Below are 17,453 nucleotides of genomic sequence, written 5' to 3' on the forward strand. Positions count from 1 at the left end.
TTTGGTTGGAGTGATTTCGATTTCAAGTTTTTTGACTATTAAAGTCCTTTTATTTTTGTATTCTCCGCGTCTGAGTCCTCCCTCCTTGCCCACGCACCCCCTGTATTGACAATATTGGTGTGTCCTAATGCAAGAAAAACACTTTGCTACAGCCCAAGTTTAACTCATTAAAAATTCAACCACCACGCAGTGCAGTCAATCTTTGACTGCATCATCAATACAGCCTCCTCACAAAGGGAGTTTTTAATGTTTTATCTTGTATTTATTGGAGAAATAGCCTTTGCTTTGCACTTGATTGTTTTGCTGTGGAACAGGGAATGAAAAGACCAGTGATGAAATGGCACACAACTCCGTGTCATCTATAATAAAACCTTTTTCTTCAAGAAAAGAAAAAGGGAGCCTTGTTCTGGGAAAGGAGGCAAGAATATGGGTTTATATTTCAACTTCCACACAATCCAGAGAGGATTGTCTTCTGGTTGAATGGATGAAATGACATTCATTGGTGTGAGTGTTATGAACTAACTTCCAAGTCCTTATTATTGTATTTAAAAAGGCATTCACTTCTTAATTGAAATGCTTTGTGTGCTGGGGAGACTTGACTTCACCCAGTTCTCTCCTCAGTCGTGTTCGGTATCTCCCAAGCAATTTTTTTCTCTTCTTCTTTTTCTCACAGAGCTGTCAGGTCGGAAACATTATTTTTTCCGTCAGCTATTACTTCAAAGGAAACTTTGATGGAGTGCATTTTAACAAGGTGCCGCACCCTCAGAACAGTGACACGGCAGCTGCTTTCCTTTAAGCTCGGAGGGACCAGCTCCTGCTTATTTCATTATTCCGGCCCGCTGTATTCTTCACAGGCCCCAGGTGGTTCATTTGGCGGATTAAGCTGACTTGCTTGTTGTCGAACGCGGTTCCTATTAGTGCAGCCGTGGTATTCTTACATAGGTAGTCTAATGCTGCTTTTCAGAATGGAAGTTCTTGAGATCCTAACAGGAGGCTGAACTCCGCATACCTGATCATTTCTACATTTGATCGGCGTCGCATTATAGGCAACGCGAGAGAATAGCACTAGCGTTAATTGCTCTGTATCAGCGTTGTTATTAAGGACTCAAATCGGCTGGGTCATTCATCATTTCTTGTGCAGATGTGAGCTTTCGGGACGGAGGATATTGCATGTGTACAGACTGTAAAGCCCTCTCAGGCAAATTTTGGGCTATACAAAATAAAATGAATTTATTTGAATCAGATGATTGACACATTCTCATTCACTACTGGCAAAGTATTTTTACTTGGGTGTACATTTTCGACAATGACACTCTAGTTAGGCCCAGAGTGTCAGTGGTGGACAATTCATGAACTGCGTGTGAAAGCATACAGAGTGTCTAATACAGCCTGTTGGACTGTATTATCAATACAGGTTTCCTTTGTTTTTTAGGTTTACTTCAGCACGGTATATGATAACGGTTTCTTATGTCAAGGTTACACTTTTGTTAAGTGAGCTCACTTGGTTTAACCGGACCCAATCAGTGGTTTTCTGGGTTTGTCCTATAAAACATAAATACACTGTGAACGTGCCTCTTGACATGCTGACACAATTAAGCCAAATAAGCGTGTATAAAAGGTTACTTTCCTTAAATACATGTTTCAGTATTTATCTTTTTGTTTGACCACAAAAGGGAACCAAAACCTATTAGTATAATAAGAAGTTTGCCAAATTTGGACTGGATTTAGACCATTAAATCACAATCTAATTGATAACTGCTATTCATAGATATAAAATACTTGGCTTCAAACGTTTTAACTTTAAACCATGAATAAAATATGAACCGTTGATGGCGGGGTGGAGCTCTCTGTCTGCTGGTGGAAGCACGCTCAAGTGTGTGTGCACACCTGTCTGTGTGCTTGATTCAATAGTAAGTGAGACACTGATAAATATCTATTCATAGAGGTGTTGATGGCTAGTTAGCTGCCACGGTTTCCTCAGTTACCTGCTGCTAGGACAAAGTCAGATTAGTTTGAGAAAACCATTTTAAAAAAATAAAATAAAAATCAATTTGCTCAGGCACCTTCAAGGAAGCACCGGGATCTGCGAAGGAACAGTTTCTTTGCAGCACGGAGGGGGCACAATTCTACATCGCACTCACCCACCACATCGCGTTTCAGTCTAATAGGTACCGGTCGTATAGGAACCAGTTATCTGTACGCGTTTACAGTCCCTAATGAAAAGAGGGGAGATCCACTGAGAGGAAGCCATTTTTCTCTATGCATAATTAATAGAACTGCATTTTTAATTTAATCTTTTCCTCATATACTTTATTCGTGACAAGAAGGGAAACTCATGAAACCTCTTCCAGAGGTTAATAGTAATTTTGAGCCAATGCAGTGTGGATTGGTTTGCTCATTTTAGGCAAGGCGGAGGCAGAGCGATCCCAAGTAAACCTTACTAGAATCGGTGTGAAACAGGCTTACATTCTGGAAAGCAGAAGCGATCTTGCTATGCATTTAGAAGTCAGTCGCAGTTTACGCAGGGCGGGTGTAGAAGGGCGATCGGGGCAAGGAGGTGTTGAAACCTGTTGCAAGAAAGCAACATGGACGACCTGGCCAGACACCGGGGCTGAGGAAGAATATATGCTCGGGAGTAATTAAGCACACTGAGAGCAGGGGTATGGGTGAGTATGGTATTTAGGAGATTGGGGAGGGAGATGGGAAACCATGGAGCCTGGAGAGTGGGGGCTGTGAAGCTGAAAGGAAGGCAGCAATGTCCCCTTGACACTCATGCGTATCTGCTGAGGAGGTTGTGAACTCTCGTTCTGTAGAGGTTTGTGGAAGTAACGTACACCAAAAGAAGAAATGCATATACTTTAGCTCACTACGGGACCCTCAGCAAAGTTTGACAGTAACAAAACCCCTTTGTGGGTTGTTTAGGAAACGTGTGGTCAACATTAAGATTATCATTGTTGATGCTTCATAACTTTCCTTCTATGGGTTTGTATTTGCTATTTCACCCGTATGTAGAGCTTTCTTGTAAAAAATATTTACATGGTGGACATTTTACTACAATCATTTTCCTTAATCATCCTTTTTCATAAACCTTTCTGTACTTGGAGTCTGAGAAAGCCTGGTGCTCAAAACGCCACACAGCAAAGAAATTCCTTACAATGGGAGATGTTCAGTGTGCGGATCCATCCGTCTTAATCGTGCTAGTCATCCCTTTGATACAGCACCCCTCTTATCAGAAAGTGGACAGTGAGTGTCTTATTGATTCAATCTTGTTATTCAAGAACACAAATCATTGAGATGTTCTTCATTTCATCATTTGTTTTAAGATCATTCATCTCTAAGCATTTTATGTATGACTGCTTTGACGTCGCTACCTTCCAAAAGTAAAGACCAAGTCATATAGCAGTACAGAATGTGGACACGTGTTCAATGAACCATCTCTCACACGGATTATTTACACTCAGGGACCATTGTGACAGGTGATACATCACCTGTAACGCAAAAAGTGCGAATCTCTCAACACATTTGTGGCACGGTCCAACAGAGGAAAATCAATGCCTGGAGTGTGGAGATGCAGTGCGGGGGGAAAGGAATTTGTATTGACGGCAGTGAAGCTTGCCAACAACAGATAGCTAAAGATATTGACTGCCTTAATAGGCTTCCGGCGTGCTGGAATAGTGATAACTCTGGGCCATTTTCCAGCTGTCCCTGGGACGATAATCATTACGAATATGAGCCTTCCAGTCTTTTGTGTGTGGATTGTTATCACTTCGGAACACCACAAATCTGGTCTATAATCCTGGGTAAATCATTGATAATCCTCTATATAAAGCCACTCATGGAGGAAAAAGTCCCCAAACCCTTCAGACTGTTATCTGATCAAAAAACTTATCTGGGCTGTTTTTTTTTTTTTTTTAAATGGGTTTGTAGCCATGAATGGCAGATTGAGAACATCTAGATTAACAGAAAGGTCTTGAAGTGGCATTAGTTTTGTTTTGGGGCAATACATGCACATGAAAGAATAGGATTTGGGGGTTTATCTTCTGACTGTATATCTCACGGTATTCTCTGAAATGGATTTGCAATTCCACGTCCAGCAGTATTTTCACAACATGAGAAGATTGAAGACCTTGCCATCGATTAATCCCTCCAGGTTGATAAAACTATGAACCTTGAAAACATGCATTCATTTCACTCTGTTCTCCATCATGTAGAGTTCAAAGGCTCTGTCAGCTTGAAGTGGGCAACTTCCGAAAGCAACAAATGAAAAAAAAAAAAATACCTGACAGTGAGGGTTCAATGGTGGCTCACGCAGTCTTCTCACGTTTGCATTGTTACTAGCTCTAGGTCTAAGAGCCTGGGAAGGTCTGGAATGATTGCTGGTGTTCAGACAGCTTCAGCAACACCGGCAAAGACCTTTTAGAGGTCTCAATTATGGACATCCAAGCTTTTAATCTCAGGCCAAAAATCACAAAATCATGAAACCTTTAACTGACTGACAATAGTCAGTTGCCACTGTCCCCCTTGGCTCGTTCTAAAAGGTGTTCTTGAATGGTCCTATCAAAATACATAAGCAGGACTACAGCACAATGTGATGTGTTTTGGTGGTCGAAGCAGAACCGTTTAACAACGTTCAAGTATGTGCTGTCTGCTCAGCAGTATCGGGAAGCTAACAAAACAAAGCCGACCCACCATTGCCTTTTAATCCTGTTTCCCATTGGAGATAAATTCCTGTGGTGCTTTGGAGGCGACATGGAATCAGTGCGCTCCCACTGCAAAACGGAAACTAATCCTGGAGAGAGCAGTCGGCTGTTTGATAATCAGATCGATGCACAAATACAATGATTAAGGACTGGGAATGCAAGGTAATGCACTGTAAATCAGGACATATTTACTTAATTTTACAAATCACACATACTGCCCCTGCTTAAAACTAAAACATATTTATTGATATCCTTATTTTGGTGCCAACTTTTGTAAGGCTACTTTGGAAATAAGGTGAATACTAATGAAATGCATCACATAAAGATAGCAATGATTTTTAAGTGGTACATAAAAAAAAAGACAATCCCCATGACATTTTGAAATGATTTCCATGACTTCATGTTGACATCTGTTTGGGTTGTGTATAGTATCTGAACAGCAAAAAGGTCGAACCAAACACAGCTTCAAACATACAGCACTGCCTTATTGTATTGTCTGTAGCCTGCGAGAATAGTGTTTGCGTGGACATGACGAGCACCCTCTTGGAGCTGTGCTAATCATGACCGACCCAAACAGGGAGGTGGCGTGGATCTGTAACATAAGGAATGTATGTCCTGTATTTATGTCTGCTTCTGAGCCTGTATAAATAAATCATATATATATATATATATATATATATATATATATATATGCACACATATACAGTATACATATATGTGTATTTAAAAATGTGCATTTTCTTGCACAATTTCCTATTGTCTACAGTCCTTGATGTTGAGCCGGCGCTTTAGATGTGGAAATACACACTCACATAAATGCAATGACCCGAGAAAGAGAAAACATCAGTAGTGACCATCTAATGTGCTCCTATTCCTCTTTAGGGCCCAGGACTGGAGAGATCTCTGCCAGGTATTGACTCCACTCAACACTGCTTAGTGTTCCAAAATGTGATCCCAGTCAAGATTGTTTTTTGCCGCCTAAGGGGGGGGGGGGCGGGCGGGGCGCCAGCACAAAGCGGCCGGAAGATCTGCAGCAGCCCTTGGCCCGCAGTGTGGTGCTGTCCACAATGACTGTTCCTGCTGTGTTGTGGTATATCATGTGTGACCCTTTGTGCGACTCAGACCAGCACCGCGCTCCACGTTAAAGGTGACGCGACCTATAGTATAACATATTTCAGTATTTCAATAATATTAGTTTTTCGTTTTAAGTAAATCTGCTGAGAAGGGAGAACCGCACACCGGTGGTGCCCTCTGTAAAGGATGAGGACACACACTCTTTCAGCACAGTCTAGATTATGAAAATAAGATGTCAATCATTATAATTTGAAACAAAATATCCGGGGATAAAGACATAGACGACAACGACTGTAACTGCCATCCCTACCACAGCCTTAATCATGAAGATGCATTCTTCGCACACACTCTCTCTTCACAGTACAGTTCTGCAAAGCACACACACAACACTGCAGAAATAAACAGCACTAATGTTTTACATTTCTTTTACACCAAGCCTCTGCAAACACTGAGCGAGTTGTCTTTGGGCGGCGTCCCAGCTATCGCATCACACCATGCCCGTGGCAATCTGCTCCGGAAACAACATCGATGCTTTCCCAACGTTTTGCACAAGACCAAAAAATGACACGCCGAGTTAATTCATCGCACAATCATCCCGTGATTATCAAGCTCTCGCCGCCCCCTGGAGAGGAATACATCAGCGAGACGGCGGCGTGCCGGTCAGCGCCGACCGCCGGCCTCGGTCGAGTCCCGCACAAGGAGAGATGGCAGCGGTAACATAGACAAGGTGTTAATTGATTAGGGTAGAACCAGCAGAGCTGGGGCCCGGCCATTTTACCACCCTGATTAGATGGATGAAAGGTTCATTTATAAGCTTGACAGTCACAAGATAATTACTAAAGCATGCAGTAATATATGCAACAGCAGCTGGGAGCGGGTCTGTGTGCTGACGGACAGCACCGGGTGTGTGTGTGTGCGGTGTATTCTAGAGCCTTTACACAGAGGCCTGGGGATGTAACAGTAACAGTCATGAGCTGAAAGATTGCATCAAAACTATTTGATTTGAATAGTCGGAGGCAAATTTGCGATAGTTGCAAAATGTTTAGAATCAGTTGTTTGAATAAATTGGTGCAGCGAGAGGAACAACCAGCAGGATCCTAATGTGTGTTTGAGCAGATTGTTGCATAGCCTTATTTTTTTTGTGTTTCCTTTTAGCAAAATGCTCTGAGTGAGTTTGGATAAAAGGTGACACGGGGTAAATGTTAAGGGCTTCTATTTGAAAAGATAAGAACACAAGGAGTGTATCTGGTCTGTGCTGCCTTGGTAGAGGTTGAAAAGTCATAGTGTCTTTGTGTTGGTTTGTACTCAAGTAGCGACCACCAGTTCTGACAAGCCGACGTGTTAAAACCGGGACTAGTAGTGCTGCATGCCGTCAGGAGGGATCTGTCAAAACCATTCCCCAAATTCATGGTCATTACCTTTCTCGCACTTATAATACACAATAATTGCACTGATTGGAGTCAGCCTGAGTTGCTTGTGAATGGAATTGAATGTGCCCGTTAGCAAGCACGGACTTGGTTGCAATCGAACCTATTTGGCCCCCCTGGTTTTGGTCTCAATCTCTACTTTCAAGTCTTTTTCAATACACCATGATTGTCATGGTGTGGGTTTGTGTCCTGTTTTATTTTGTAGTTTCCTGCCTCTTGTGTCCCTGGTTTAGCTTCACTTCCTGCCCTGTCACTTCTGATTGTTTCCACCTGTGTCCAATCACCTGCACCATGTGGGTCTCTTGTCACTTCATTGCGTACCGTCACATTGAATGCCTTTCCTGAACAGTCTTATGTATCTTGTTTTGAACCTAGGCATTTTGGATTTCTTATCGAAATAAAGTTCTTCACTAGTTACGCTCTGCACTTGAGTCCTGCTTCCGCCTACCCGTTGTGACAATGATACTTGTTTGGTAAATCGTGTTCCAGTGTGTCCCCTGCTATCATATAGCGCCCCCCCCCCTCTTCTTTTTTCTTACATGACATCTCTATGTCCCTTCTTCACATTCCAAATATGGTCATTCACATTTACTGGTTCCAAGAAGCCCTAATGGTGACAGACGTAATTGGGACGCCCAGATCGCTGAATTCACAGTGACAGTCCTCAACGTCCACTTCAAAGCTCAGAACAATCCACCTTGCTCCTGGAATAATGCATAGATTGACAGCCAATGTGTAAGTCTTCAAAAAATATAGATCCACATCAACAATGTACACCCTGCTTGTAGTAGAAGCTTTAAAACTTTGTCTATGACCTCACCTGCCTCTCCCACTCTGTATTTTCCCTGTGATTGATAATGGTGCACATTCAGGAGCGGATTTACATAAATAAAAGCACAGGGCGAATCCGTGCTGCCAATTCCATTCAATTTGTGTTCCGCTATCTGCGTGTAATTACTATCTGATTTACTAAAGCAGCAGCAGCTGCATCTGAGATCTGACTTCTCGGTGGATTGTGCAAATGAATGAGGGCAGAGGAATGCAGGCCAGGGCTGGATTGAAAAAAAAAAAAAATCTTAAAAAGACACTGCGTAGCAATAAAAAAAAAGAAAAAACACTATTTAAAACAAAATTGAATTAAAAGTCCAGCGGGGGCTCAGAGTGGAGCAGGTGAGGGAGACGAGATAGCTTTGATTTCTGCCTAGAATAGAGATAGAAGCCGCAAAAATGCCACTGATGTCTTATCAAAAGAATGCAATTACTAGCCCGTTCATGCAGTTCATAGACGTGGAGTTTAATGAGCCGCTAAACAGAATCCCTCGGGTTTGCTGTTATTCCTGCTCAACCCTTTCCTGAGTCGAGACCTACTTTTTTTTAAATGACAAATTTCCACGTCATATGCAAACCAGTCATTGAGTTGTTAGGTAAACTATTCATTTTAAAGAGATAACAGTATGATGAATCAGAACTTGTCTAATTGAAAGCCTACACACATGAATGACGTGAATATTTTATCAATGAGGTCATATACAATTATTTTAGCTAGTTCTTTGAGCAGAAAGCAAAATTTGAGCTCACGGCAATGTTATCCCTTAATATATTTAATATATAATGCATAGGAATGAGGCGTGCCTTTGTTATATTTACCAACAGTCTGTAACGTCACACCACTGACAGTGTGGTGGGACATACATCGCGAACGTAGTATGCATAGTCTCTATTTTGTCTTAATAAAGAGCTTTTTGAATACTTCATTTATGGCTACAATGAAACTCGGGGAACGTTTAGAAATGATGGGTAAAGAAACAAACAGATAAGTACCGTGTGTAAGTACAAAGTGTTCTTCACAGAAATATCACAGTACACTCCAACATGCTCCAAGGTTTGGAAATATAACGGGACAATGAATAATAGAACAGAATACAAAAAGCAAAAGCTCTTGACAGCTCAAAGCGTTGGCAAGACGTCCCTTTACTGGATTCATGTTACTCTAAATCCAGGGAGAAGTAATAGATTTCCGTTTTCATGCTTTTGGCGAAAGCGTTGCAACAAATCAGTGACAAAAAGAAGCCTCCTGGTAGATAATGGTGAACACAAGTTTGTGTTTATAGGAGGATATCAATGAAAAATATCTTCCCCACATGGGAAAAGCAGGGAGGAAAGTCTGTTAACGAAGGGTAGATTGATTCGGGTCGCCATGTAAAATTGGAGATTTGAACACGGCCTTTTGTATCTGAAATACACCTTTTAAGACCTTTGTAATGGTCTGATAATTGTAGCCAACCTGTATCATTCAACCATATACTAGCCATTAAGGGATGAAAGAAAAAAAAATAGGGAAATTCTTAAACTGTTAAATCTTCCTACATATTTATTTTTTATTTAAGTAAGGAAACAGTTGTGAATTATCAAAAGTGTATTGCTACAAAAAAGTGTGCTTGCTTAATCAACATAATGTAAGGTGGTGTAGAACAGCAGTAAAGACAGTCAGGAACGTTTATTTACTCCCAAATTATTTTTTTCCCGCAATTTATAGATAAGCTACTTTGGAATGGGGTCACGGTGGCTTAGTCGGGTTTTTTTTAAAAAGTGGGTCCAAAGGAAATAGAAGTTTGGAAAACCCTGTGCCAAGTGACACATAGTCAAATATCCATTAGACTTCAAAGCCCTGGCTTCAAATCTGCCCTCTGTCATCTCCTAGTACACGACAGGAATTGGATGGATATTTTGGTCTCTGACATTCCGGTGCAATGTTGTCTCAACTCAGTGGACTCCTATCAGATCAGATATGGAGCAATTTCAGACTCTTAGAGTTCCATATATTCCCACTAACAAGTTTGCATATTTGTGGTGAAAAATAGTGGGGGTGTGTTCGGTGCTTTGGGGGAGAATAGATGCATTTGTGACAAGTAGCCCACGGGGAAATAAACAAGGTGGTTTTCTTGGCATTTGCTTTTGGAAGGGAAAGGCACAGCTTGGACTCAGAAAAGCTCCGTGTTTTTGTTGCATCAGCAGCAAACTACCAACGGCTGATCTTTGAGAGGACGCTTTGTACCGTGGCAGTTTGAGCAGCACTTGAAGTAGCAACAGAATGACAAAAAAAAACAAAAGACTAAGAAAAAAAAGGAAATCTGTCCGGGTACGAATGCCACAGTTGACGGTTATGAAGCTGTTTTGGACACACTCAGTGTGACAAGTGATTCGACATATAGATGCTCAATTGGTGTTGATGGTATTGGTAAGTATTGGACAGAAGAAAATAATTACTGTGTGTGCCATATTGACAAAGGGAATTATTGTTGGTGGTTGGTTGATCATTTTGAAAATTAAATGAATTAATTTATTAATTTGATACTAGTAAAACAAGTTAAGCTCATGCTTCAGCTATTATATTTGATCTGTAATGGTTCTGTCCGGCATTACAAGCATGAGAGTTTACGCCAAAGAGATTTGCTTTACATTTCTCTTCTTGGAGGTCCAGTTCTTTATTTGAGAGCAAAAGTCATGTATTTGTGTTGAGTTGGGAAAATAGATATTTTACAGCACACATAATACTGATGCTGAGCCTCAGTGATAAAAGTCAGATGAGAATGAGTAATCAATAATTGCACTCTGCATGTTTTGCGTAACTGTCAAGATAACGTTTATAACGTTGTTTGTGCTTCTACTTCGGTACCACCTACAACCATAATTGCTTTGAAATGCATGAATATTCTCTAATCTGTACATAAAACATTTCCCATTAAAAAACCTCCCACAAGCTGTTTCCCTCTCATTGAGGTGCACTATAGGATTGCACAAATAGCCTCTCTAAAGCCCACCTGAAAGGCTCAACTTGAGTGTGTCAGAGAACTTGAAAAGAGATTTAATTGTGAGAAGGGGGAGGCATGACAGCTTATCAATACAAGGAGGGGGATTTAGGAGAAGAAAAACACTAGCAGAAGGCGCAAAGATTCTGCAAATAACGAGAGGTATTGGAGTCCCCGACAGATGGAGAGGAAAACTAACCTGGCTGCAACATTTCCTAGTTGCTAGGCACCACCTGGATGGGAATGAAAGCCTCGTTGGCCAAGGAGCCACGAGAGAAAAAGTCAACTCGTCTACTCAGACACGCAGGTCTGCTGCTTGTCCTTTATGTAGATGGTCTCGGCCCCGCAGATGTGCCCCGCGATAATTACACTTGTAGAAGGTTGACACGAAATGTTTGTTCAACTTTAGAATACGAACCACTAAAGGAGATGTCTTGATGCGAGTGGTAGCTCACCATGCAGCCGGTGGAGTCCAGCTTTCGGTCTGATATGCAGCGGAAGTTGCGGCTGCAGCCTCCGTTGTCTTTGGTGCAGTCTCTGACGGGCCCGAAGGAGTCAAGGAGGACCTCCAACGAGTCAAAGGACGAGCTGATCATCAGCTCCTCTCTGTTACAGCGTGAAAGGGGGGGGAAAGAAAAGAATGAGTTTTCACCATACGATGTGCCATCTATTGTCCGCGCACGCCCAACAATGACATCATGGTGAACTGACACACCGAGCAGCACCTCTTTCAGGAGCACACTGTAAAATTTAAATTTGGTTGACCTAGGGATACCAATTTGTAATTATTGATTAATGCCAGTGTTAACCTTTGAGGATCTTTTCAAACCTTGAATTCTGAAACAAGGTTTTTTTGACTGATACTCTAGATCAGTGTTTCTCAACTGGTGGGTAGTGGGTCGGGCCTTTGCATGGAAAACTTAAAAAAAAAACAAAAAAATAGCTTTTATTTTGAAGGGACAGCGGAGTGTCGGGTTTTTTTCGGCTCGCCCGTCCATGTTTTCAGTCAGAAAGTCAATTAGAACGCGAAGGCACCACCGGTCAACACCACTAGCATACCCCCCCCCCCCCCCCCCCCCCGTCGACGCCGGTAGCGCAACCTCACCCCTCCCCCCCGTTGACCGATCGATTTGGGTCGCGGCTTGTCATTAAGGGGTGATGGGTGGGTCCCGGAGCCAGACCAGTTGAGAACCACAGCTCTAGATTCAGTTAGTTGTGTTTACACGTTGCAATTATGCGAGCTAAGTAAAGAACAGATCTAATACGTTGACAACAGTTAATCTTAAGTCAGATGTTGATGAAGATAATGACTGGAAAGGTTTGAAAAAGCAGAATTTGCTTCTATCGCATCATAACATTGTTAGAATCTTCAAAAATAGTATTCATTTTGTTGTATTCACTTTCTTCAAGGTGTGCATAAGCTTTCAACCGGAGTGTGCAACAAGACTGGAGCGTTCAAACAGGTTGTTCTTTTATTAGACAAACTAAATATCCTGATGCCAGTTATTTAATGTCATTTCTATTCCTCCATGGTCACGTTTACTATTCTCCTCTGCTGTCCACATCGCCTGGACACACACACACAAATGACACAGGATACGAAAATATGTCTGTGTCACCACCCTTATTTGGTATAAATGGGAAATGGTGTCAGTAACAAGTTATATGGACTTACACAAGGCAAATGAAGGCAATTCAGTCGTTAAATGGCATTGCCTAATGTCAGCAAAATGCAATATGTTTTCATTAAAGTCAATTCAGATATCTTTCACACATACATCTACCTATCTATTTTTTGGATTATTTTTCATTTAAGAGGGGAAAAAAGGAAGGAAGGCTTTGAATATTCTGCTGCTCTCTATTTCACCTCAGGAAGAGATATCTATTTATATCTAGGATTCACAAACATCAACATATCTTCCACGAAAAGAGCTACCTCTTGTCACATCGTAATTACTCTCATAGGTAGTGGAGATGAAATGAACCCCTTGGCTCTAACCTCGCTGTGAGCAGTCACTAAGTGTTTCCGGTGAATGTTCCCCGTCCTCTTCCTATAGGCTCAATAAGCAGAAGGACGGCAGTGAGTGTCTGGGCTTGGTGGAGATGAAGAACAAAGCAGGAAGAACCTCAGTGTTGTCCTACAGAGGAAAGGTCCTGCTTGTCATAAACAAGAACCTGAGTATTGATCGCCATATACGTCGTCTTGGTAAAGAGAGTGGTGACCTCTCACGCCCTCGGTTCGTTCCATCCACGGCTTCCCTTTCACAGTAAACTTGATGGTATCTCACAAACTAATTGTTATTTCATTGCTTTGTTTGTCATCTATTCAGAGGGGACCTATTGAACAAAGCCATGGCAGATGATGAAACCGAAAGCAAGTTTGAATGCTTAATGATTTGGGAAATGCAACTAAAGTTGAGACACTTTGAACGATTGTGTGCAACGTAATATAACAATAGATATGAAGCAAAAGAAGAAAAAGTATAGTTCTAGTTTGTTTTCTCTTTGGTAAAGCTCCCAAAGCCACATCTTCCATTGTGGTCCTTGTAGCCTTAACAAAATACAGCTGGTGAAATAAGTATTGAACTCAGTAAATATATTTCCAAAGGAGCGATTGACATGACATTTTCACCGGATGTTGGTAACAACCAAATAAATACATACATACAAGGAAACCAAAACAAAGAAGTTTGTCACACCGCGGTGAAATTGTCTGTTGTTGTCTTGTCATTTACGGTTTTATTTTGAAATACTAACTCCTCTCGTTTCAGGTCACTTACCCTTCCTCATGTGTCACCAGTCTGATTGTGTCCACCTGTTCCCCATTCCCCTCCATGTGTACTAATAGTCTGCGTCTCCCTTTGTCCTGTGCCAGTGTGTTCATCCTTACCCATGAGTTCTACCTTGTTCTGCCACGCCACAGGTTCCTTTTTGTTATTATTCAGGATCTTCGATCGGCCCAGTGCCTTCGCCTCCACACAGGTAGTTTTTGGTTTTGCTGTATACCTAGGTTAGATGCAACGTTAATCTTTCATAGTTCATAGCCCGCCTTGGACCTTGGCTGCGTAAATAAAGACCCCCTTACCTACCGAAGAACCCTGCGCCTGCTTCCTATTTTTGTCCTGGGCGTGACAAAGTGAAATGACACAGGGAAAAGGTGTTTATCGTTGACATCGTTGAATCACCCAATCAGGGGCGAAAGGGAAGAGTCCTCACGGAATTCGGGTGGGATTATTTGCATGGGATGCTGCATGGACGGGTATTGATTCAAAACGGGACGCGCTATTTCATGCTCAAATACGGGACCATTCCGTATTTGAAGGGACGGGTGGCAACCCTACCACCTGCTGAGGTATGATCAGCGCAGCTGCAATTCATCTCAACAATTCACCTGATGGGTTTTTAGTCAACATGTTTTTTCGGCTTCACGTCAGGCCAAACAATGGCCACTAGCTGTGAGACTCTCAACATACCACTGCCTGTCGTGGGCTCGTACGTATGCATACCCACTTGAAAGAAACTGTAGATGAAGCTTGTTGTGTTACAAACAAGATAAGGATAACGTCTCAATTTGACAACCTATAAGGTGTGTTAAAAATCAGTATTACCTGTCGCTGACAGAGGAAATGTAGTCAGATTATAGGCACCATTAACATGGCAAACAATGAGATGGAGAGAGGTACATGAGCAGCATTAAGCCTAAAAAGTACAGTAGGTTGAGGATATAGCCTTATACGAGATATATCCTCAGAGACAAGAGTGGAAATTACAAATAATCAAAAAATGTATTTGAATGCAAACTAACTTCTAAAGATTACTTCTTTGATTAATATCCAGTCAATGTAGAAGTGAGGAGCAATGAAATCCGATGGTGTCAATTAGTGCATTTTGTCAGAGAGCTTAGGAAATAAGAAAAGCATGGCTAATCCAAACGCACCAGGATAGAAGTCTTGTGTAAGCCACGCAACAAGAGCACTAATAAACACATTCAGGAGACAAAGGGAACCCGCTGAGGCTGATTCCTCATTTAGTCACAACTGCCATGAAGCCGGCTAATCAAGGGAGGAAGGGCTCACCGCTACTTATCTATCTGCCAGGGAGCAACACAGAGGGACAAATGATCATCAAACGTGCCTCAAAGGCAGAGTAAAGCAGCAGCTCGGAGATGCCGGAGCAGTGTTTCCCGGTGGCCCCCCCGGGGAGAGCTGCACGGAGCGCTCATCAGATCCCAGATCAGAGGGAAATGAGTTATTTACACAGCGGCTTGGAAAAGCTGCCAAACGAAAATGAAATGTTGAAAAAGATGGGAGGATTGGAATGTGTACACATGGCGTGGGAGGGAATTGCCAAACAGTACCTGGTACCTAATTCATTCACAGTTGATATGATGCAATATGTAAGAAAGAGAAAATCCGCCCAGGTGGAAGAGAAAACATAATGCGTCACTTTCAAGAACTAAGAGCTATTCAAATATTGAGTTCAGTTCAGTACAAAAAAAAAACATTGCCGTACTTGTATTTGTACAATTGCCTTGACTGTATATATCAAATGGATTTTGATAAAGAACAACACAACATTTAGATACAAAGACTGGAATTGTTCCTTAATTGGCACATTTTAAGCAATTGCTATATTTGAGATTGATTTGTTATCCCCAGTAGGACCACGCTCAATGCAGGAGATACACGTATCTAAGCAGTGTGTGTGTCATGCATATACACAATGTAGGTGCATGTTTAGAATTATCCCAATGAGAAATGAATAAGCATCTTCTTTGTTCATGTAGAATAAATACATTAGACAAACACGGCTCTGTTTCATTTCATCGTACTCTGGATTTGGGACCACTCGGATGTCTCAGTCAACCAATGCCAGTGGCATAGAAAACTATTTCTTTCTTTTAATAACTCCTTTGAGTGGCCACATACTAATGAGAACGATGATGGGGATGTTCATTAGAGCGAGACTAATTTCACCTGACATCGCGTTCACACGGCAAATAACCATCGGGCGAATTAGGGCCGGATCGGACACGGTTGTGCGCACTAACTTGTTGACAGGGCATGTACCAGCATACACTAAGAGACAAATCCCCACCGCTAATTACATTAACACACCTATTGTGCCAAACCGAGCCTGTTCACACAAAGCTCTTTGCTCCAGCGTAATGCCGGCCAACCACACGCCGTCACGTAAACTCCCGGGGTGACCCAGGAGGATGCTGACCACTGGAAATAAAAGGACCCAAGTGGAGCTATGTCCTTTGGAAGGTTATGAGTATATGTGAAAGAGGGACCTTACATATCTACTTCTAGTGAAAAGCAGAGTCTTTTTCACATACATTTCTGGCTGTTTAAAAAGAGCCGCACTTCGGACAATGATTTAACACATTTAATTAACTATTAATGAACACGCAGTTGCAACTGATCAAATAAAATATAAGATATACACATATCTCCCAGTTCCTCTATTTTCTTATGTCATCAGTAACTTTCATATTTTTAAAAATAGATGTCATTGCCTGAATGCTTGAGCCTCTTAATAGTGATACGTGATCCCACTAAAACATCATGATTATTTTTATTTTGACCTGACGATAGATAGCACTACATGAAAAGTCCTAAGGGATAGGTGGTCATCTTTAAGAGGATACTAAGATCTAAATCTAATTCCAAGGGAATTCATGCAGTAGTGGATGAAACATTTGGCCAAAAACTGATGGGTACTCTGACTACCGGTACATCTCCTAATTATAAGTAGTATGAAATACTAAAATCTCGTAGTATGCTTTGTTTACACACACACACACACAGACGGCTACCAAGCCCTCCACATCAATATTTAGGGAAACGGTTTGAGGAATGTGCTATCAACTGGATAACATAATGACAGCACTGTGCCACAGGCTGCTAATTTATTGATTTTAACATTTCAAAAGGCCATGTGAACTTTTATGTTTTTTCTTTTTAATAATTTAATCTCCATCATGCGCCGAAGCTTAGAAGAAGTCATGTTGTGGGCCAGTTTTGAAACGGGCAACACCATATTCCTTTATGACGGTAGATTTGTGTCTTTAATATGCAAATGAGTGTTTCGAGAGCAAAAGTACAAAATATATAAACTGAGAATAAATGATTTGTTTTGCCTATGAATCAAAAACCACCATTAAACACTGACGAGAGGCGACTGTCACAAGCAACACGGAGGCAAGTTGCCTTTGTAATATGTCAAAATGATTTGAAATGCAGCAGCACTTTACTTTGTTTTCATGTTGTTAGTGTCGCGGAGTGTTTTATTGAAGAACCACATGGAGGGCTGCTGCTATTGTTCCGTTGCATTGATTCATTTTTGCCTTTACTCTGGCTTCTCTGCATCTTCATAATTAGGATTATGATGCCTGGGACCATAGCACCAACCTCACAGGGCCACTTAAGAATAGCAAA

The 17,453-nt window shown here is 41.6% G+C and overlaps 1 protein-coding gene across 4 annotated transcripts in view; it reads right to left on the reverse strand.

The window, feature by feature from the left end:
• The window catches only part of astn1 (astrotactin 1), a 302,720-nt gene that overhangs the window by 161,343 nt on the left and 123,924 nt on the right, over window positions 1-17,453 (reverse strand). For all 4 annotated transcript variants that reach the window (XM_037457170.2, XM_037457168.2, XM_037457167.2 and 1 more), the window contains exon 12: window positions 11,466-11,616. In XM_037457170.2, coding sequence (XP_037313067.2) covers window positions 11,466-11,616 — 151 coding nt within the window. The remainder of the gene's footprint in view (window positions 1-11,465; window positions 11,617-17,453) is intronic.

The sequence above is a fragment of the Pungitius pungitius genome, chromosome 15, assembly GCF_949316345.1.
Source record: "Pungitius pungitius chromosome 15, fPunPun2.1, whole genome shotgun sequence".
Lineage (NCBI taxonomy): Eukaryota > Metazoa > Chordata > Actinopteri > Perciformes > Gasterosteidae > Pungitius > Pungitius pungitius.